Below are 21,926 nucleotides of genomic sequence, written 5' to 3' on the forward strand. Positions count from 1 at the left end.
AGGGGTGAGAGGGCATCCCTATCTCATTGATCTTGAGATCAGAAACTTGTCCCCCTTGGCCCCCCGGGCTATGAGCTGTGGAATACAGGACGGAGAAATATCTAATCCTCCAACCGAAAAGCCTATCCTAAGCATGATGCCCTCTAGGAAAGCCCAATCAACTCTGCCATATGCTTTTTTAAAGTCCAAAAGTAGAACTGTTATATTATCCATGTGCAAAACTTGGTTGACACTATTGCCTCTGAAAAGGTGAAGATGCTATACAAGATGCTCGTATCCTAGATGAAGCCTGTTTGGGCACCATGGATCAGGTCAAGGAGATGAGGCTACATCATTAGCTGATGGATTTGGCAGACATTTCTTAAGAGGATGATGGGACGTCAGTGTCAAATCTCCAAATGGTCAAAATCAAGTGAATTAGATCCTTTGAGAGTCTCTCTCTAGCATGTGTCTTGAGGCCACGATCTCATTGAAGGTGGCCATGAAACCACCTTCCACGAGATCCAGTTGTTGGAAGGAGAGTGACTCTGGCAAGCCATCCTTTTTTAGACACTTACCGTGCGAAAGGGCTCAAAGTGAATCTCATAGCTCAATGAAAGAGACCTTAAAAGCAGTACACCCAGTGTTATTTAACGATAAGCAAGAGGGTTTTTTTGAGGGGCAAAAGAAATCTCTCATTCTTGCTTATGGCATTGTGAAGGGACAACAATGTCAAAATAATGGGGAGTATGCACAACGGAAGCAATAGTTGATGGCAAGATAGAGCAACATATATGAGAGAGAGCAAGAATACAAGATGTATAGAAAGCTTCTATATTACCTTCTATTTCAGCCAGTCCAAAGTTGGCTTAACCTTCACTCTCAAGTGTTGTGTCACATGTTGTGTTACAAAAAGTGAAGCCTCCTGCCCTTTTTTTGGGTTCACTACGGGCTAGGGTTGGGCCAACCCCCCTAGATCCCTTTTCCACCCACATGCCCAGTTTATTTGGCGTGTGTTCACACCTACATGACCTCTTTCTCTCACCCTTTCACTTGTACATCACATTAGGAGAAATATAGACTCTCTATTTTTTCCCTTAAGGAGTGAATAAAAAAAGATTGGCCTTACCAATGAGAGAGCTGGAATTCTAGATCCATGTAACATGGATCTTTTTGTCATATCTTTGCCCAAATCTCTTAAGACAATAAAATAATAGAGCCCATATCTTAAAAAAATAGAGAAATGTCAGATTTCATGTCAGATTCCATATCTTTCATGTCAGATGTACATGGAAGTTTGAAAACCAAATTTTATTTTTATGTTTAACTTTTTACTTTTCCTCCTTTTGTATTTCATTACCTTTTCATTTTCTCCTTTTTTGTGGTGGAATTCAATTTCGCCATATCTTCTGCAACTCTGGTTCTTTCTTCACGAAAATTTACAGTCATGTTGTTCTACACCATAGCTCTCTCCTCTTAAAATTTCATCTCATTTGGACAAAACTTCTGTGAGTTATGCCTGTTTTCTCACATGAACTTTCTCTTCTCCACACCACATATAGCTATCTTGATGTGAAGCGGCTTCAAATTCTTGTGAGTAATTATCATATGTTTAGGGTTTGTTTATGTTTTGTCTGGATGTGAGTAATAATCATAGGTTTAGAATTTGTTTATGTTTTGTCTTGATGTGTTGCTGTTTATTTTCTCAGGAGCAAGGTTGTGAGTAACAAGGTTGTGTAAATCAAAGCAGTAAGTTGCTATTTATTTCTTGTTGTTTTAATCTTTATTTGTTGTTTTCAATCTTCTTTACACAGTATTGATTTGAAGTGGCATAAAATACCACAGTAATGATCATAGGTTTAGGATTTGTTTATGTTTTCTCTTGATATGTTACTGTTTATTTTCACAGGAGCTACAAGGTTGTGAGCAGTAAGTTGCTATTTATTTCTTGTTTTTTTTCTTTATTTGATTATTACAATCTTCTCTGCACAGTAATGATTTCAAGTGGCATAAAATATAACATTAATGATCATAGGTTTAGGGTTTGTGTATGTTTTATCTTAATGTGAGTAATGATCATAGGTTTCGGGTTTGTCAATGTTTTGTATTGATGTGTTTATGTTTATTTTCATAGGAGCAACAAGGTTGCTGTTTATTTCTTATTGTTTTAATCTTTATTTGTTGCTTACAATCTAACATATATATTTATTAATCATACAGTCTAGCTTTATTAATTTAGATGTCTTCAAGGAGGAGGAATATCAGTAATATTCACATAGTGGAGGTGTTTAACAAGAGAGATGATGAAGGTACAGTAAGTTAAATTGGATTTTAATGCGACCAAGTACTCGTGGCAATTTCAAGGCAATTTCAAGGTCAAGCTCAAAGATGTCACAGACCCCAACAAGCAATGGAAAGGTAGAATCATAGAGTTCAGGAGACGCACAAATGGTATGAGTACAATAACATAGGCTTTCATTCAACATGTTTATATGCACAAAGAGATTCAAGTGCATCATGATAACTTCAGTGAAAGACATAAGCCTAACAGTAAATTTATATATCTGAGTCCATCCACTCTGCATGTTATAATACAAGCATATTTGTTGTTTATAGCTTTATATCCATCCACTCTGCATGTTATAATACAAGCATGTTTGTTGTTTGCAGCTTTATATCCATCCACTCTACATGAATGGCAGAATGTAGAATGTTTTAGTGGAAAGCTAAATGTTTTAGTGGAAATCTAAATGTTTTACATGCAGAGATAGGTGCCTTGATCTATGACAACAAGAGTGTAAGCAAATTGGCATCTCAGAATGTTTACTTTTATGATTCAGTGTATGATGTGGAGAGACATAGTTTGGAGTATATTCCACTACCACTGTTGTCTGGCCAAGAATGGTATAATCCTAGCTTAGACATGTCAAAAGGATGTAGGGTAAAGATAAAAGCTGATGTTCATGCTGCCATGAAACCATCCACAGGCTCTAGAGATGTGCATCTAAGTTGATTTGTACCATTTGGTTTGTTTGCACATTTGTTTGGATCTTGTGAAGAAGTTAAGAAAACTAAGATTACTTATCAATGGCAAGTACCCATCTGAGGATTGGATGACTCAGTTTTACTGGGTGAGTCATGGCATCTCAAGAGAACTCACCATGATGATATCATTGAGTGCAGAATTACTGTGTCAGATGTTACCTTTAGGTAAGATTGCAGAATTATTGTGTTTGTTAATTGTTGATAGTTTTTATTCATAAGTACTTCATTGTAAGATACTGATTGTTGTTGATTGTTGATTGTTGATTGTTGAATGTTGATTGTTGATTTTATATTTTTATGTTGGTTGTTTGTTTTTTTTTTGACAGGTACTTCATTGTTGCAAGACGACAAACTTTGTGCATTCGCTTCAAGTATAGGAGGTGGCAACTTCTACGAGGGGAGTGGCTCAGCTTGGACCAAGACATGTGAGATGGCACACATTCAGCACTCATTGATGTGAATATTTGTTGGGAGGGTCATGACCCTTTTAGCGTTAATGTAGAAAGTCATTGGCTCCTTAGTTTTCTGAGACAGGAAATCCAACTCATGTCCAATGATCCCCCTTGTAATTTTTATTTTAAGTTGGATGATAGGAAGGTTGGGAGTCGAAGTGAACATTGCAAAACATGCAAACAGTGTGTTGCTCCACACATCCTTGAAATTGTAGAGTCCATGTAATTCTTATTCTTTCAAGTGAATACACTAAAAACTGCTCAGTGGATACCCCTAGAGTTCCTCTTCTCCATGAAGAGTGGTGACAACCATAGAAAGGTTGTGCAAAGAGCACTTGCACATGTTCCGCCCTCCCAAGCTTCTCTCTCTCTTCAACAACTCTTGGAGCTCTCTTCTCCATTTGCTAAACCAATTGATTGGTTGGGGGCTTCACTTCTAGAAAAAGAAGCAAGCTAAACCTTGAGGTAACAATGAATTTTATGATTTTTTGTTAATTTTCTCAAATGACTACTCTTCTCAACCCCTCTCAAGCTTGAGAAGTTTTCTAATTGGTTGTTTTAAATTCAAATCAAGCTTTTCCTAAGAATTTTAATGTGTAATCAAGAAAAAGTTAATCTTTATGCTTATTTAGAATGCTTTCTCATGTATATCTCTCTCTCTCCAAAAAAGAAAAGTCATCTCTATGACTAGTTCTTTAGCAAAAGAATGCTTCTCATTGATAAATTCTTATTTCAAAACCAAACTCTAGGCTTGTTAAGCTAGAGAATAAGAAAATGGTATTTTTATGCTTTTATGTTAACAAAATAATGGTTAATTCTTTTAGATTATTTATAAGTAGTTAAAAACTACTTTGATTGATTCTAAATGAGAAATAGATTATCTTATCAAATTGGGAAAAGAAGAATAAATGAAATTAGCTTAATCTAGAGGGATAATCATAATTAAGTTTATGATTATAGTTAAAATTATGATTAAAATTTATAGTTTAGATTTAAGCTTAAAAATAGATCTTCTATCATATTTTCATTACAATGTTTTATTCTTTTAGAAAAATTAAAAATTATCAGCAGCAGCGAAGCTATGGTAAAATTTTCAGAAAATAATACATATCTTATTTTTATGCATAATTCTAAAAGAGGACTTCCTACCATATTCTAGGATTGGACATCCTATGCAAAAAGAATGATTTTCATCATATTCATGGGAAATAAATTTTTATTATTTATGCATAATTATTTAATTAAAAGAAAAGAGAAATTTTTGGTAAATTTATTTTTATGCAAAAAGAGAAATTCCCATGGTAATTGAGATCCAAGTAATTAAATGGTAAAAGAGAAATTTTTGGTATATTAAAATAATGGATATTTTTATTTAATTTAAAGAAGAATTTTAGACAAATTTATTTTATGTATAAGAAATTTTTACATGATAAAAGAGGAATTCGCATGACATTCAGAATTCAATCATTTAAATATAAAAAGATAAATTTTAAGCATATTAAAAAAATAAATATTTGTATTTAATTAAAAGAAGAATTTTTATGGTATTTTAAGTAGAGAAAGGTTTAAATTAAATTTTGGTGACAAGAGAGAAATTTTCACCATAATTCCACCTAGAAAATAAGGGTTGATAATTAAATTGGTAGAAAGAATATCTTGGATATTTTATGTGGATAAATCACTAAATTAATATTTACCCAAAATTAGATAAATGAAAGAAGAGTATTTTTATAAAAACCTAATAAGGAAAAATGAATTCTTATTAGAAATTTATAATAAGAACTCAGAAAGGGCATTTACGTATTGTATTTTCATTCCTTAAGCGTCATTAATGAAGATTTTAATCAAAGAATTTGGTTTTATAGATGGAAGTTCCATGCTTATCCGGTATTCCCGATCTCACCCAGCCACAAGATATGACTGCTTTCGCCTTTGAGCATATCATCTCTTCTGCTACAACTCAAACGAGCCGAGCCAGACTCGCAAGCCATTTTGAGGATTTATATTTCCCAGACACAGCAAAGAGACGGCAGCACAAGTGGTTTGCAAGGTAGTATGTCCACGCCTCTTGCGACCAGCGCGTGATGCTAAGGGAAAATATCTCGTTGGCCATGATTTTGATGAGGCTAAAAGTGATTCATCGTGTTATTTTTTATCACCCTACGCCTCAAGATTTCAGACTTTCCTGCCATATCTACAGACTTCTTAGCCGCTTTATTCCAAAGGATAAGATAGTAGCTCCCTTGGTAGTAAGGGAACGTTTGTATCGGGGCATGTCTGTAGCCCCAGTATCACCGTCTTATGCATTTCCCGAGGAGGTTTTGACTTTCTGGAGCCGAGATGCTCTATGTACATATATTACAACCTTTATATAAATAAAGAAATGTTTTGTGGAAAATTCCATGTTATATAAGTGATTGTTTATTATATGACGAATTGAAGAAGCAAGATCTATTACTCGCACATATGTCATAGATCTTCAATAAGATCGTTTATCTTGTTTAAGCAATTATTTTCTGAACCTCTTAAGTCTTAGGATCTCGTTGACAAAATAAAAAAAATTTAATAATGTATCATTTTTTGCAGAATCATGTGGCGAGCGGAACCGCTGACAATCAGATGCTCACTGATGAGGAAGAGCTTGACCCCAATGTTCGCAAGGCCCTTCACAGAACCCTTCCAACCATGGCTGAAGCTGTAAGAATGGCAAAGGACTTCGCCAAAGCCTTCATCGTCGTTAAAGTCATGCCCCCAAAGCCATCTTCCAACCTTCCGCCTCCAAAGAGACACCAAGGTCCCAATCAGAATCTAGAGACAAGAAGTTTCAAGAATGAAGGAAGACCTTTTCCTCGAAGCTCTTTCTCAGGAACTCCAGCTCTTTCAAGAATGCAAAGGGAAGAGCTTCGAAGTGAGAATAGGTGCTTCGGATGTCACGGGTTTGGGCACCAGCTCAAGGATTTCCCATCTCCTTCTGTGGGCCAAGGAAGCTAGGGTCCCAGAGTTCGGAGATAGACTCCTTCATATCAGTCCACCAATCAGGGTCCCCCATGCCAAAATCACGACAATTCCAAAAGAGTGCCAGCTCAGCCTACAGCCTCCATGCAAAGCAGTCTCCGAACTCCCTCCCAAAATTGGGGAAACCAAAGTGAGTGTGTTGCAATTAGTCAATGCTTCTAAATTATTAAAAAGAAAGAGGCAAGCTATTTATGTCGTTAAGATGAATCTGATAGACATAAATGCAAGGCTAAAGAACCAGAGTGGTTAAGTGAGTATGCAGATGTGTTTCCTGAAGAGTTGACTGAGATGCCTCCGACTCGCAAAGTAGATCATGAGATTGAGTTAACCCTTGGAGCTCAGCCAGTAGCCCAAAGTGCATACAAAATGCCAGTCCCTAAAGCCATAGAACTTAAGGAGCAGTGAAGACAACTGTGAGCAGGGATTCGTCAGACGACCCAGTGTCTCACCTTGGGGTGCGCCTGTTCTCTTTCAAAAGAAGAAAGATGGAACGTTAAGACTCTGTATTGACTATAGAGGATTGAATCAATTAACAATTAAAAATAAGTATCCTATCCCTAGGATTGATGAACTTCTAGATTGGTTAAGTGGTGGGACCCAAATGTTCACAAAGATAGATCTCAAATCCGGGTACTACCAAATCAGAATCAAGGAACAAGACATCCCGAAAGACACCATTCAATACTCGCTATGGGCATTATGAGTTCACAGTTATGCCGTTTGGATTCACGAATGCCCCAGCGACGTTTAATCGTCTTATGCAGGATATTCTCAGAGAATACTTAGATGATTTTGTTCTCGTCTTCTTTGATGACATCTTGGTATACTTAAAGAATACTGCAAATCATGAAGATCATGTGCGCAAGGTCCTAAAAATCCTAAGGAAGCACCAACTCTTTGCAAAAAAGAGCAAGTGTTCTTTCTCTGTTGACCAGGTGGAATACTTGGGATTCATAGTGTCAAAAGATGGGATTTCTCTTGACCCCGCAAAGATCTAAGCAGTCGTAGATGGCCAGAACCCAAGACAGTAAAGGAAGTCAGAGGATTCCTAGGATTAACCAGATGGTATAGAATCTTTATACCCAGGTATGCTCAGATAGCATCCCCTTTAACTAACCTTCTCAATAAGTGTACCCTATTTCAATGGACTGCAATGTGTCAGGATTAACCAGATGGTATAGAATCTTTATACCCAGGTATGCTCAGATAGCATCCCCTTTAACTAACCTTCTCAATAAGAGTACCTTATTTCAATGGACTGCAATGTGTCAGTGCCTTTGATAAGCTGAAGATAGCCTTAGTAACCAACCTTGTCCTTAAATTGCCGGATTTTACCAAACCTTTTGAGGTAGTTACTGATGCCAGTGGGTTTGCCTTAGGCAGTGCTCTTATGCAGGAAGGTCATGCACTGGCCTATGAATCTAGAAAACTCAGAACACAGGAGAGATATTATGTCATCCATGACTTGGAGTTACTCTCAGTAGTTTATGCTCTGAAGTTGTGGAGACATTATCTTTTGGGAGGACAGAGGTTCACCTTGATGACAGATCATCAAAGTCTGAAGTGGATCTTCACCCAAAGGGATCTCAACATGCGTCACAAAGGAGATGGATGCAGACCCTGCAGGGATTCGATTTTGAAATTAAGTATCGGCCAGGGAAAGAAAATGTGGTGGCATATGCGCTCAGCAGAAAAGCCTCCTTGCTTGCAATTACAGTGGTGTCAAATCCATTAATCAGTGAAGCAAGGGAGAGAATCATGCAGGACAAATTCTTTGCCCCTATCGCTACCCTTCTGATGCAGGAAAGCAAGACTCCTCAGGAAATGAATCGAGTTCTTGGGTACAAATTGGATGAAGGATGCATGTATTATAATAATCGGCTATGCATTGATGAGGGAATAAAGGGAAGGATTCTGAGAGAAGCCCATGATACCCTAATAGCTGGACATCTAGGGTTTATAAAAACCTATATGTCTGTGAAGAAATGCTTCTTCTGGCCAAGACTCAAAAAGGATGTACTTGATCATGTGCGGCAATGCTTAATGTGTCAGAGAGTCAAGGCAGAGAGAGTCAAGATGCCAGGAAAACTACAGCCTCTAGACATTCCACAGATGAAGTGGGAATGTATCAATATGGACTTTGTCACTGGACTACCTTCAGTGCAATCAGGTTACAACTCCATTTTTATGGTAGTTGTTTGACAGACTAACCAAAGTTGCCCATCTAGTTCCAGTGAAAGAAACATGCATTGCAGTGGATGTTGCCAGAGTTTTTCTTAAAGAGATCTTTAGATTGCATGCATGGCTTACCAGAAGGATAGTAAGTGACAGAGATCCCAAGTTCACATCGAAATTATGGACTGCATTCTTTGAAGCAGTAGGAACTTTCTTGGATCTCAGTACAGCCTATCACCTCGAAACAGATGGCTAGACTGAAAGAGTGAATCAGGTAATAGAAGATATCCTTCGGTCATGCTGCGGCGGCAGGGAACCTAAGAAGTGGTTAAGCCATTTGCATCTGGTTGAATTTTCTTACAATGCTTCTTATCATCGAAGCATTGGGATGAGCCTTTTCAAAGCTCTGTATGGACAAGATTGCCTAACACCATTGACTTGGTCCGATCCATTGATCAGAGTCGAGATGTCCAGACAAATGCTTGATGACATGGACCATCAAATGCAATCAATCCGTAGTAATAAAGATATTGAGGCAGTCCAAGATAGGCAAAAGCAGTATGCAGATAAAAAGAGATCAGAGAGAGAGTTTGAAGAATCAGATATGGTCTTCATTCTAATACAACCAAAAAGAAGTTCCTTATCTTTAGGGAAGTATAAGAAGCTCTCTCCCAGATACTGTGGACCATATGTTGTTATAAAGAAAGTAAGCGACCTAGCTTATAAACTTCTTCTGCCTCCCCATCTCAAGGTACATAATGTATTCCATGTCAGTTTGCTTAAGAAATATGTACCCAGCCTGAGTCACGTGCTTGAAGATGAACAATTGATTTCTCCGACTCAAGGCCAGATGGTACTTCAACTTGAAGAAATCCTTGACATTCGGGAGAAGGTTCTCAGGAGGAGCAGAGTCCTCAAAGAGTTTTTAGTCAAGTGGAAGTTCTTCCCTCTAGAAGACGCCACCTAGGAGAAAGAAGAAGAGAAGGTAAAAGATTACCCCCACTTTGCGAGATGAGGACATCTCGTGTTTTTCAAGTGGGAGAGGATGTAAGATTCCTCCTTAGCCTGAATAATGATTAAGCATTTACCTCAATCCCCTGTAATCATTCCCTATTTCAAAATACAAGAAAATATTATTTTTCCTTGTTTTTACCTAGAGAGAAGAAAAATCTAGAGAGAGATAATTCGATATTGAGATATTTTTTGATATAAAAATTCTCCTAATATCAAAAATATATTTTCCTGAAACAAAAGTTCAAAATAAATTCTCCAAGGTGCTTTGGGAATCAATTAAAAATGATATAAGGGACCTTAGCCTAAGGGTCTAGATTCTCAAAAAATTTTGGATTATGATCCAATTAAGGTTCCAATAGGCCAATAGGATTAATCCAAGTGTTGGGATGAGATAAATCCAATGAATAAAAGAAAATACCCAAAAATGATTAAATGCTCACATAAGATGAAGAGTTGACTGAGAACAAGGTTTATTAGTTAAAAATTAAGAGATGTTACTAAAAAAATGAGATATTTTGAAGAAATGATAAATTTCTGACACCTTGGTAAGGAGAGGGGGACCTTTGAGGTAGGCGCCTCCTTCACATGTATGGAAGGGTTTTTAATTCAAAAAAATTATGATATTTTTATCTCTCCTCTCTCCTGGATCAAACTGGATCAAAAGGGGAGTAAACTGGTCCAAATCTTGTCCAAATTGAGTCAAACTGAAGCTCAAAAATTCTAGAACCGAGTTGGACTCAGTTGATGGCCTCCCTCACCTATAAATAGACCCTCATTCTTTTGTATTCTCATTTGTGAGAGCTATACAATGCCAGTATTACATTAAAATAATCATATCTTCTATTATCCCTTAAAATTCCTCTACTTTTGGGGAGCTTGGAGTTTCTCTCTCTCTTCAACAACTCTTGGAGCTCTCTTCTCCACTTGCTAATCCAATTGATTGGTTGGGGGCTTCACTTCTAGAAAAAGAAGCAAGCTAAACCTTGAGGTAACAATGAATTTTATGGTTTTTTGTTAATTTTCTCAAATGACTACTCTTCTCAACCCCTCTCAAGCTTGAAAAGTTTTCTAATTGGTTGTTTTAAATTCAAATCAAGCTTTCACTAAGAATTTTAATGTGTAATCAAGAAAAAGTTAATCTTCATGCTTATTTAGAATGCTTTCTTATGTATATCTCTCTCTCTCCAAAAAAGAAAAGTCATCTCTATGACTAATTCTTTAGAAAAAGAATGCTTCTCATTGATAAATTCTTATTTCAAAACCAAACTCTAGGCTTGTTAAGCTAGAGAATAAGAAAATGGTATTTTTATGCTTTTATGTTAACAAAATAATGGTTAATTCTTTTAAATTATTTATAAGTAGTTAAAAACTACTTTGATTGATTCTAAATGAGAAATAGAATATCTTATCAAATTGAAAAAAGAAGAATAAATGAAATTAGCTTAATCTAGAGGGATAATCATAATTAAGTTTATGATTATGGTTAAAATTATGATTAAAATTCATAGTTTAGATTTAAGCTTAAAAATAGATCTTCTATCATATTTTCATTACAATGTTCGCTTATGGTAAAATTTTTAGAAAATAATACATATCTTATTTTTATGCATAATGCTAAAAGAGGACTTCCTACCATATTCTAGGATTGGACATCCTATGCAAAAGAATGATTTTCATCATATTCATGGAAAAATAATTTTTTAGTATCTATGCATAATTATTTAATTAAAAAAAGAGAAATTTTTGGTAAATTTATTTTTATGCGAAAAGAGGAATTTCCATGATTATTGAGATCCTTCATAGCTTAAGAGATTAATGGATTAAGTGGTCACAGCTTAAGAGTTTTGCGGTTAAACAATTTCATGCCAAAAAATTCAATTAATTTAATTAATTTTTTTTTTCTTAATGAGTTCCATTTCACGTTGTGAAACCTTGCTGGTTCACGTAATGAAAGAGGATATGTCGGCGGGGCCAAAATAAAAAATAAAATCAACGTTTCATGGGTTAAGGTTTCACGAGAAATTTTTGGTATATTAAAATAATAAATATTTTTATTTAATTTAAAGAGAAATTTTAGACAAATTTATTTTATGCATAAGAAATTTTTAAATGATAAAAGAGGAATTTCCATGACATTCGAAATTAAATCGTTTAAATATAAAAAGAGGGATTTTAAGCATATTCAAAAAGATGGATATTTATATTTAATTAAAAGAAGAATTTTTATGGTATTTTAAGTAGAGAAAGGTTTAAATTAAATTTTGGTGAGACAAAAGAGAAATTTTCACCATAATTCCATCTAGAAAATTAGGGTTGATAATTAAATTGATAGAAATAATATTCTTAGATATTTTATGTGGATAAATCACCAAATTGATATTTACCCAAAATTAGATTAATGGAAGAAGAGTATTTTTATAAAAACCCGATATTCTCATATGGAACCATTTCTTTATTTATTATTGGTTAGGAAGTAATGAAATTCATAAAGTTAGAATTTTCCTTACGGTTAGAAGTTCAGTAGATGTTTATCTGAAGAAAATCCTTAGGAATCAAAGTTAGAAGTAAACCGAATAATTTTGGTTGAACCACGACTGTGAGAATAATGGCCAGTAAACTACTTGCCCATCTCTCGAATCTGAATCAAGCAAAAAACCTCGTGACCAATTCCAATTCTTGACACAAAGAATAGACTACCGTTGAATTAGCATAGTTTTTCCTTAACCGAAATCACCAAGAATCTAGTTGGAAATTCAGTCAAATGATGGGTAGATTACCTTGATAAGAGATCAATGATTCTTATTAAGAAAATCTGGATTAAGGAAAAAGGGTTTTGTAGAACCAATCTCGAACCGGGAATTCTACTTGCATAGAACCTCTGTTTTCTTTTAAAGGACTGTTTTACACCAGAATGTTGGAGGAAGCATTTGGTATTTGTTTAACTAAGAAGAGATTCGTTGCAACAACAGCTGGCGGGGAGTTGTCGAGAGGGACAGTCGCTCGTGCGGCGGGCGGCAAAGCCTGCCGAGGTCTTGACCAGCCTCGGTATGGTTAAAATGGTGCGTCCGGTACGATGGGCGAGGACCGACGACAAAGCGGTCCCTGAGTGAAGTGCTAGGACACCTAAGTGGGATCCTAGAGGGTTCTGACCAGGTGATGCACGGGCTCGCGGTTGCTAGTACACCCATGCGTACGTCAAGGAAGATACAAATGAACTGAAAAGAATGACTTTTGTGAACTGAATTTTGATATTAGATCTCGTTGGTTGACCAGCTGATCTTCAACAAAGAGTCCGGATGATATACTTTGTAAAACAATGGACTCAATATTTTGGAGGATTATGATCATAAATACTATGATTTCATTGAAAGATTGTTTTAAAGACAGTCGAATCTATTATAATGGTAATTTCATATTGGGTGTGTAAGCGGTATGCCTACCCTAAATTTTGCTTGAAGCGCCGGCTAGGGGGCCTGGGAACTCTTTTCCTCGATACCCGAGCAAAACATAACCAAATTTTTATAAAGGAATCCCACCAATACAGTGGCTAACCCATGGGCCAGTTGGGGCTAGTAGGCTGGATCGGGGGATTCCTGCAATACAAATAGTTACGATTAAGTTACGTTAATTAGATTAAGTCCTAAGAAGACCCTTGTTCTGTGGGAGGGAATCAGCGGGGCTGTGCCTCGCTAAAGGAGAAAAAAAGCAGTGATTCTATGGACCAAGCGCAAGTCTCTTCTTTGATCTGACTGCAACTTTCGAGTTCGGTCGGATCAGTTTGGATAGTTAAGACTTTGACTCGTTAGATCAATTCTCCCGTTAGATGATTATCCTGGTGGAATCGCCTGTGCCTTCCGGGTGATGGAAGTTTTTTCGAGCTCGGTTTTGGAGGAACCACCGGGCTAGTCTCTTGTCCGGATATCCGAGTGTGGATCCCTGCCCCCTGCGTGAGAGACTAACGCTGCTTCTGCTGCCCGCCAGCGCTCTTGGAGGGGGCGGGGGTCTCACACTTCCGATCTACCTCTGTGCCTCTCACTTTTGAGGATGCAAACCGGATCGATCTCATCAAGCGGGATATTGCCTTTGCTATTTATATATTGTGATCTGATTTTGAAGAGGAGAATGATGAGGAGCCAGTGGTGCCTCTTCTCACCTATGAAGAGAAGGACCCAAAGGAGACAGTCCTGGACAAGCAAGAGGAGGAGGCACGTAGCTTGTCTCTGGACTTGTCGACTATCCACCAAGAGGCAGCCCATTCAACTGAGAATGCAAAACTTGCATCATTGAGTGCCATCACTATAGATGGTGTTGAGTCCTTGCTCATGCAGGATGTCCTTGAGGTCTTGGATTTGAGGGAGGAAGAGCTCTACTGCCACCTTGTCCGGGATGTTGATGAAGACCTCATCGACTTTGACACTGTGGATGTCCCTCCACAAGTAACTGAGATTGGCCGATACGATGGCGCGAGCATGGATGATGTCTCTGCAACCATCCACATCCAAAGAAGTGTTGTAGAATCTGCTCCTGAGTATGATATCTCAGATGCAGAATTTGAGAGGCTGCAGGAGGAGCTCTTTGGACCTCGACCACACATTGACCTCTCCGACCATGTACCTGGTAAAGATTTAGATGCATCGGACAGAAAATAGAATGACGAGGTTGAGAAGGTACATTAAAAAAAAATCTTCCTAAAAATTTCGATGCGGGGCCTTAGGGGCCTGGGACCCCACACATGTAATCTGGGAAGCATCAGGGCCATCCAGGCATGCCAGTCGAAGGCTGGCGAGGATGGCCCTAAATCTGCAAGCTGGCGAGGATGGCCCTGAATCTGCAGATTCAGGGCCATCCTCATCGCGAGCCTTCGACTGGCATCCCTGGATGGCCCTGATGCTTCCCAGATTACATGTGTGGGATCCCCAGGCCCCTGCAGATTCAGGGCCATCCTCACCAGCCTTCGGCTGGCATGCCTGGAGGGCCCTGATGCTTCCCAGATTACATGTGTGGTGTCCCCAGGCCCCTGAGGTGCAGATTCAGGGCCATCCTCGCCAACCTTCAGCTAGCATGCCTGGAGGGCCCTAACGCTTCCCAGATTACATGTGTGGGGTCCCCAGGCCCCTGAGGCCCCGCATGTAGATTCAGGGCCATCCTCCCCAGATTACATGTGTGGGGTCCCCAGGCCCCTGAGACCCCGCACCGACAATTTCATCTCATTTGAATTTTTTATCATGCAATTGTATTTTGGAATAATTTTTGATATTTTATTTTTGCATGCAAATATTTTCTTCAGAAAATTGTCTATGTCGATGAGTTTGCGTCTAGAGCTGGTGGAACAAGGGGCGGTGGAGGAAGAGTCCAAGATGCAACTTTGAAGGAGTACATTGGCAAAATCTTCCAAGACATTATTGTCTTTCACAAAGTATGCTCCCCTGATAGACAAGTCTCTCTAATGAAGATCAAGGCTTTAACAAAGGGTGCTGCATTCAAGCCTATGCACGTGAAATCAAGCTTAGAGAAGGTGGTGCTTGTGAAGCGTTGCAAGCTCCTTTACTTGTTCGAAGCTCAACGTGGAGGGGAGATTCATTCACTAGTTGGCCTAGGCCTTGCCATTGGGAAGATTAATCTTCATGCTATCCAGCTAGAGCTCGAAGGAAATTTTGTTGTAATTCCTTCGCTTAAACCTCCTACTGACTCTGCTGAGCCTAGTTCTAAGAGGCGCAGAGTTTAGGATTTTTGTACTTGCTTCTATGTCATGATGTAACAGTTTCTATATTAATAAAAATATATTTTTGAAGTTTTGTTGTATTCGTGTGATCAACAAATAATATTTAATCATTAATTTGAAATTGAAATCACAATACAAGTAGACCCTTGGCAAGGATTAAAAAAATTTATTTTCATTACGTAAAGCATTTACATCATGATCACATGAGATTACATTGTGAAATATACATGAGATTATCCTAAACCCTAAACTGCGGCTCTTCATCACCATAATCTTCCCTCAACTTCCGCATGCGTAGGACTAGCCGCATATCTTTGTCAGTGAGATGGTGACTCTCTTGGCATGGACGACGGCTACGTACACGGTGTCACCATATATGTCCACCAAAAAAGCTTTAGTAGCCTCTTGAAGAGCTTCCAACGCTACTGTTATCCATCGTGTGGGAGCCTCACTATTGTCGACCCGACGATCGAGATAGCCGGTTCGTGTTCAAATCATCCATAATCTCCCTAACGAGGCAATGAAAAGGCCTCCTTGGGATCAGAAGGTCTGCCGTCTTCTGATACTTTCTGATTTCTCGAAGAGCGACGGCGTTGGGTCTCCACCAATGTTTGCGATGTGTGGGTGGTGGTGGGGGCCTGACCTTTATGGGATCAACCCTCTTGGCAATCTACTTCGTGCGAGCCATGTTCTTGAAGAAGATAAAACAAAAATAGAATGAAAACAAAAGACTCTAAACTTATATTTATAACTTGAAAATATAACTTATATTTATATTTTTATAGAATAAAAATAAATAACTCTTAAAAAATTTAAATTTTTTTATTATATTTAATAATTTCCTTTTTTATAAGAGCCCCTCTTATGCAACGTGGCATGCAAACAAGCTACAGTCAGCCAGCATAATATCTTGCAAAAGCATGCAGTTGGGCGGCCAGCCTGAAAGATCAACAAGGGCTTTACGAACAACATTTAATGCTAGCAAAATAAACATTTTATTTGTCCACAGCAAGCTGACAGCACATGAACCAGCCGACCAGCAGTATAAATCCATATAAAAGCAAGCGCTTCATTCACAGCATAAATCTTTCTCATAAATCACTCTACAAGCAGTCAAGACCAGTGATGTGTGCGCCTAGAGCCTCCGGCCTTGTGCATACAGTCAGCATATCGTGCTACAAGGCCTCTGTGAGAAGAGCCTCTTCAGCATTCAGCCAGCATCTGTGCTTCCCTCAGTTCTGGGTTTTTGCATAGTGGTCATATCAGGTCAAGATCTAGCCAAATGTTACACAAACCCTAATCCTAGCCTAGGGTCAAAGATAAGTGCCTTGGTACCATTATCATGTAGTAAAGCCCTCTTTCATAAGCAACATTCTAAATATAGATTATGATAACGTCGTGTAAAAAAGAGAGACCGTGAACACAGATCACCACAGTAGCATGCAAACAAAATAATCTAGCTGTTAAAGGGCTCGCAACTGTCACGAGAGCAGAATAATTCTAGGAATGAAAATGATCAAAACTGCTTGGTGTTCTCAGACTCAATTACAACACTAACTACCTCCTGATACTTGCAAAGTATTCCGTACTTGACTATAATTGACCCTTACAACTATGGTTAGGTTGAGTGAAATGATCAACGAGGTGGTGTCTGGACCAGCTTGGTAGTCAGAGGTGATGGCCAACAAGGTTGCATTCAGACCAGCGCATTCAGGTGTACATTCACACTTGCAGACCCATATACAACACAAACAAAACACCGATTTTGAATTTGGAGAACAAATAAAAAAATATGACCCCCGATAACATCCTTAAAGATGGTAAGATTCTCAAATAAACTTCATCTGTTAACGGTTGAAAGCAATGATTTGTCTACTTGCTAAGTGTCAACAATAAAAAGAACCTAGTTCTTGACTTCACTTGTTCCCAAACTCTGAAAAAATTGAAGGATTGAACAGAAACATCAAGCCAAAAAGATGGCACAAGTCGTAACTGCAAAAGAACCACAAATGTAATTCAATGCATGGTATAAGCTTCATCTGTTAACAGTTGAAAGCAATGATATACTTCCTAGAGCATCCATAAGTGTTGCAATAAAAAGAACCAGTTCATCACTTCAATTGTTCCCTAACTCTGAAAAAATTGAAGAACTGAACAGCAAATGCAAGCCAAAAAGATGGCACAAAACGTAACCACAAAAGAACCTCAAATGTAACTCAATGCATGCATACGCAATTGACCTCAACCCAAACAAACAACTACCTTTATTCCAAAAGAGCCCGCTGATGTTTTAAACAAACAACTCAAAGGGAAGAGTAAGTTCTCTGACATTGCACCCCCAGCACACATCACATACAACGATGAAAACACCCCAACGGTTCCCCAGGCCTACAACCCATGGAATTTGAACCTGCGTCCATTGAAACACGGGTGGTGCATTGAGCCATGAACACCATCTAATGTAGCCCTCGATCCTTTGTTCATGTCCCACAATGAGAGAGAGAGAGAGAGAGAGAGAGAGAGAGAGAGAGAGAGAGATTCCCCAATGAACCTTGCATATAAAGTATGAGAAAAACCTGCAATAGAGAAACAAAAGCAACCCTTGGGACTTGCAGAAGCGCTTTGTATGCTAATTGACCTGTAAACAACATCAAAGACTGCAAAATGTCCACCGTATCTTAGCAGAAACTACTCGAAAAAATTTATGCCAAACAGTTCTCCCAGCAGAACACCTATTCCAAATACAATAGCGATTATGGATGATATTAATGTGAGGCGTTTTGTGATCCATGGCAACCGTTTCTGCAGTGCTTGACCACAAGAACCAATAAAAGCAGTGTAGCTTCCCATGGCAACTATTGTCCCAAGCAAAAACATGCTGAGATATGCTGCTCCAGCAAGCCGAGAAGGTAGAGCCAATGCAGGCAAGATCATAATAAGAGCATCCGGTTGCAAACCATAGACAATGCCTGTAGCAAATGTTCTTAACCTGTGTGTACTTTTCTTATTCTCCACAATCTCTGATGAATCTGCAGTATTGGCACCTTCCCCAGCCAAAACAGATACAGGGATCTCTTGTGCTTCTTTCAAGCCCACTGCACCAATCGCAAGTAATGTTATTCCCACGACCCGGGAAGCCCATACCTGGAGTAGCTCAATCTTCAGTCTTCCTTTGAGCAGCAGAAAAATTAAGCCAAAGATTATTTGTCCAGCATCGTGACCACATCCCCACAATGCTCCTACAATTGCACTCTCCAGTTTTGCTCGTCCTATGCACAACGGAGCTAGTGCTGCCAAGTGATCTGGTCCAGTCAGTGTATGCAGACAACCAGCCAGCAAACCTGCCCACCCACTGTTTATAATCTCTGAAACTGTTGTTCGCCGCAAAACAGCTGCAGCACCTCCATGCCTCCCAAAATCAGCAAGCGCTGGGAACTGGAGAGTAAAGAATGCACCAAGTCCGAGCAGCAAAAGTGGTAGAAGCTGTGGAACAAACATATTCAAAACAATGTTCATAGCTTCTTCTCCTTTCAGGCACCCCAAGAACGTAGGCAGACATCAATGTACTTGAGTATTGTCATATAACATACTACCGGGTTTGTGCATTGAAATATGTGGAGAAGAGTACCCTTAAATTAGATGAGCATAGAGTTGCAAAGTTCTCCTTGCCTGGAAACGAAAAGAAAGCATTTAATTCGCTTTGAAAGGGTGAGCAAGACTGGAAAAAGACATAGGACCATACTGTTGTTGTGCACGCCATCTCCGGCTTCTCCTTTCAACCCAAACAGTGATTTCTGAGGGACGCAGAGGGAGAAAAACAATCTAGAAATTTCTGATGCCCTAAAACAGCAGCAACAGGCAACGAACGAATGCTTCAGAACCCGAGGTAGCCAAGAAAACCCTACTTCAAGGAAAACAAAAGAGAGCACTGAAATTCTACCTGGACGGAGCTTCTTCACCCTTGACATCAACTTGGCGCGTCAGAATGCTGGTGACGGAGGAGTGGTCCACGTCTGGCCCTTTCCATCCGTCCTGCTGCTGCGCGTGTGCACGCGAATTTCTGGCGCACAAGAACACCGTGTGCCGGCTGCTGGTGCTGATGGTGGAGAAGAGGAGGGGTCTGTCCACAGCGAAGAGAGCAGGCGGGGCGAAGTGAGGAGGAGTTCGCAGGAGAGGCATGTGTGTGGGCGAAACCCAAGGCCACATGCGGCACAATGCTAATGGTACTGATGGAGCATACCGGAGAGGAAGGCCCTCTCACAAAAACCTATCATTCAGGCCCATTACACATCGTCATTACCCCTGCCTGCCCATGCTGCTGTGGTTTGGGTGACCACCGCCCATACTTCATGGGTAGGCAATCTCCCCCGCCCGCACATGGGCTGTGTGGTATGTGTAACGGGCCTCATTATGTTTAAAACAAAAACCTATCCTTCCTTCATTTAATTAATTAATATGTCTACTCATTATCTTATTAATAAGTACCCAAAATGGTACCAAAAATTTGTTATGTTTAAGAGTTTTTTGAAAGGTCTAAAATGGAAAAGGTGTTGGGGTCTAGATCTCACATTGTATTTATGTTAGCCTCCATTACTTTCTATTTGTTCCTTGCTCGTCTACTTGTTGCCTTGTGTGTGTTTTTCCTCCCTCTCTACCTCCATGTGCCCTTTGCTGTATGCGCTTCTCTCTCTCTCTCTCTCTCTCTCTCTCTCTCTCTCTCTCTCTCCCCTTGCTTTATATGATGCGATGGATCTTTCTCTCTCTCAGTGTGCTCTCTCTCTCGCTCTCAGTAAAAGTAACAACGACAAGTTGGCCCAACAAGAGGAGGGGTTGATGATGAGATTAACATTGGAAGGATGGCTGGAAAACGAGACAAGAAGGAGAGTGTTCTCCAACGATTCCTAGAGAACGAAGGGAGGGAGGGAGAAGAAGGATTGGCTGCTGTGCTGGAGGTCTGAGGGACAAATGCCCTCTCTTTTTTTAATAATACAAGATATATTACCAAAATTACTTTACAAATGGCCACATGGCCGCCATGTGATGTACTTACTTTCCCTCACTAATTACTCCGAACCACAAGTGTAGCTCGGAGTACCCTCATCCAATATATAGTCGTGTCATTACGAGCTGATCGCAAGGAATAGACTTGCCACAATAGTAGCCCTTTTATACGACCTATGTGAGCTATAACACCCACTTTTGCATCAAATATGAAGGCATTCCTAGTTAACTAGATATACCACAAACCTGTCCACCTAAAAAAATGAAAGAAAACTTAATGTTCTGGGTTATCCAGCCCATTCGGAATCTAGGGGGTGCACTACTAAGAAACCCTATGTATCACGTGCATTCAAGGAGTATTAAAAAATCCTTACTTGTGAATTTTTCATGAATAAAACGACCCCTTTCTCTTTATGGACTTACAGGTTTTTTTTTTCAAAATCAATTTAAAAATCCCCTTCTGTAAATATATTTTTGTAAATTTACCTTAAAATTTTAAATTAAAAAACCCCTTCATTTGAACTCACGTGGTATACTTACATATTTTTAAGTGAACCCCCCACGTTCACCTAAAAATCCAGTCTTTAACCTTTATAGGCCTATCTGCCAAATGGAATCCATACGCAAGAAAGAAAATCCCACACCTTCTTTGCCGCTGGACATCAAATGAAAAGATACGGGCATGTTTCCAAGCATAACACACAATTACCAAAAGCAATCCGTCACTTTCACAACTAGTCCCCCAATGGTAGGCCTCCAACTAGCATGCACCGTAGGAACACCTTCCCTTGATATGGAATCTTAGACCACTAGCCCTGTAAGATTACTTCCTTCCACCAGGCCCTACTTTTCCTGATGTTCCATGCCCTATTAGTGTTCTCAATGATCCAGTACTGATCTTCCACCATCATATGGTACACTTGATTTGTTGTACGCTGGACAATGTCCTAAGGCTTTCTAAATGCTCTCTCTCTCTCTCTCTCCTACTTTATAGCATAAGCAACTAACTAGTAGGAGATGTATTTATTAAATAACTGTAGTTTGTTTTCTTATTTTGGATTAAGGTTTTAGTGATGAGTTCTTTTGCATGGTGGTGCTCCTGCTGGACAGATGTATTGACTTCGACGATCTTTAACAAGTGACGCTCTGGTTCCAAGCTTGTGTTGACATGCCTTCTCTCATATATTATTCTCATTCCTTCATCACTAAGAATTATTTACAATTTGGATCATTCATGTATATCTCTTTCATAACTTCAAATGGTTCACTCTTAATGTTAGGCCTCCTATTAAGAGCATCAACCACTACATTTTCTTTTCCAAGTTAATATTGTATCATGGGCTAAAAACTCTAATAAATGATGCCCATTACATATGTATGTATGTATATGAGAAAAACCATAGCGCATTAGCGCAAGTCCAAGGCATTAACAAAGCGAAGATTACATAGAGACATGTTAGAGCGCAAGAATCATGTCACTGTCAATAGTAGTAGTTGACAAAGGTAGGAAGCATGCAGGCGCA

General features: G+C 39.0%; 1 protein-coding gene across 1 annotated transcript; it reads right to left on the bottom strand.

Moving 5' to 3' along the window:
• Nucleotides 1–17,940: 17,940 nt before the first annotated feature.
• On the bottom strand, nt 17,941–19,688 carry LOC147638821 (chloroplast protein FOR GROWTH AND FERTILITY 1-like). Its single transcript, XM_086784801.1, has 4 exons — nt 19,343–19,688; nt 19,145–19,242; nt 19,031–19,071; nt 17,941–18,885 (listed from the first exon to the last, which is right to left on the bottom strand). The coding sequence occupies exons 1-4, from the start codon at nt 19,606–19,608 to the stop codon at nt 18,091–18,093; spliced, it is 1,200 nt and encodes a 399-aa protein (XP_086640927.1). The 5' UTR covers nt 19,609–19,688; the 3' UTR covers nt 17,941–18,090.
• Between the last annotated feature and the right edge of the window lie 2,238 nt (nt 19,689–21,926).

This window comes from Cibotium barometz, chromosome 4 (genome assembly GCF_041138505.1).
Source record: "Cibotium barometz isolate CiBa-2024 chromosome 4, ASM4113850v1, whole genome shotgun sequence".
In the NCBI taxonomy this organism is placed as follows: Eukaryota; Viridiplantae; Streptophyta; class Polypodiopsida; order Cyatheales; family Cibotiaceae; genus Cibotium; species Cibotium barometz.

Bases quoted from the DNA above. Each gene is read 5' to 3' on its own strand.
- LOC147638821 (XM_086784801.1), bottom strand. From the start codon at position 19,608: ATGTGGCCTTGGGTTTCGCCCACACACATGCCTCTCCTGCGAACTCCT. The intron at 19,243-19,342 runs GTAGAATTTCAG...CTGCTGTTTTAG, and splicing joins GGTGAAGAAGCTCCGTCCAG to GGCATCAGAAATTTCTAGAT. The intron at 19,072-19,144 runs GTATGGTCCTAT...TTTCGTTTCCAG, and splicing joins AGATGGCGTGCACAACAACA to GCAAGGAGAACTTTGCAACT.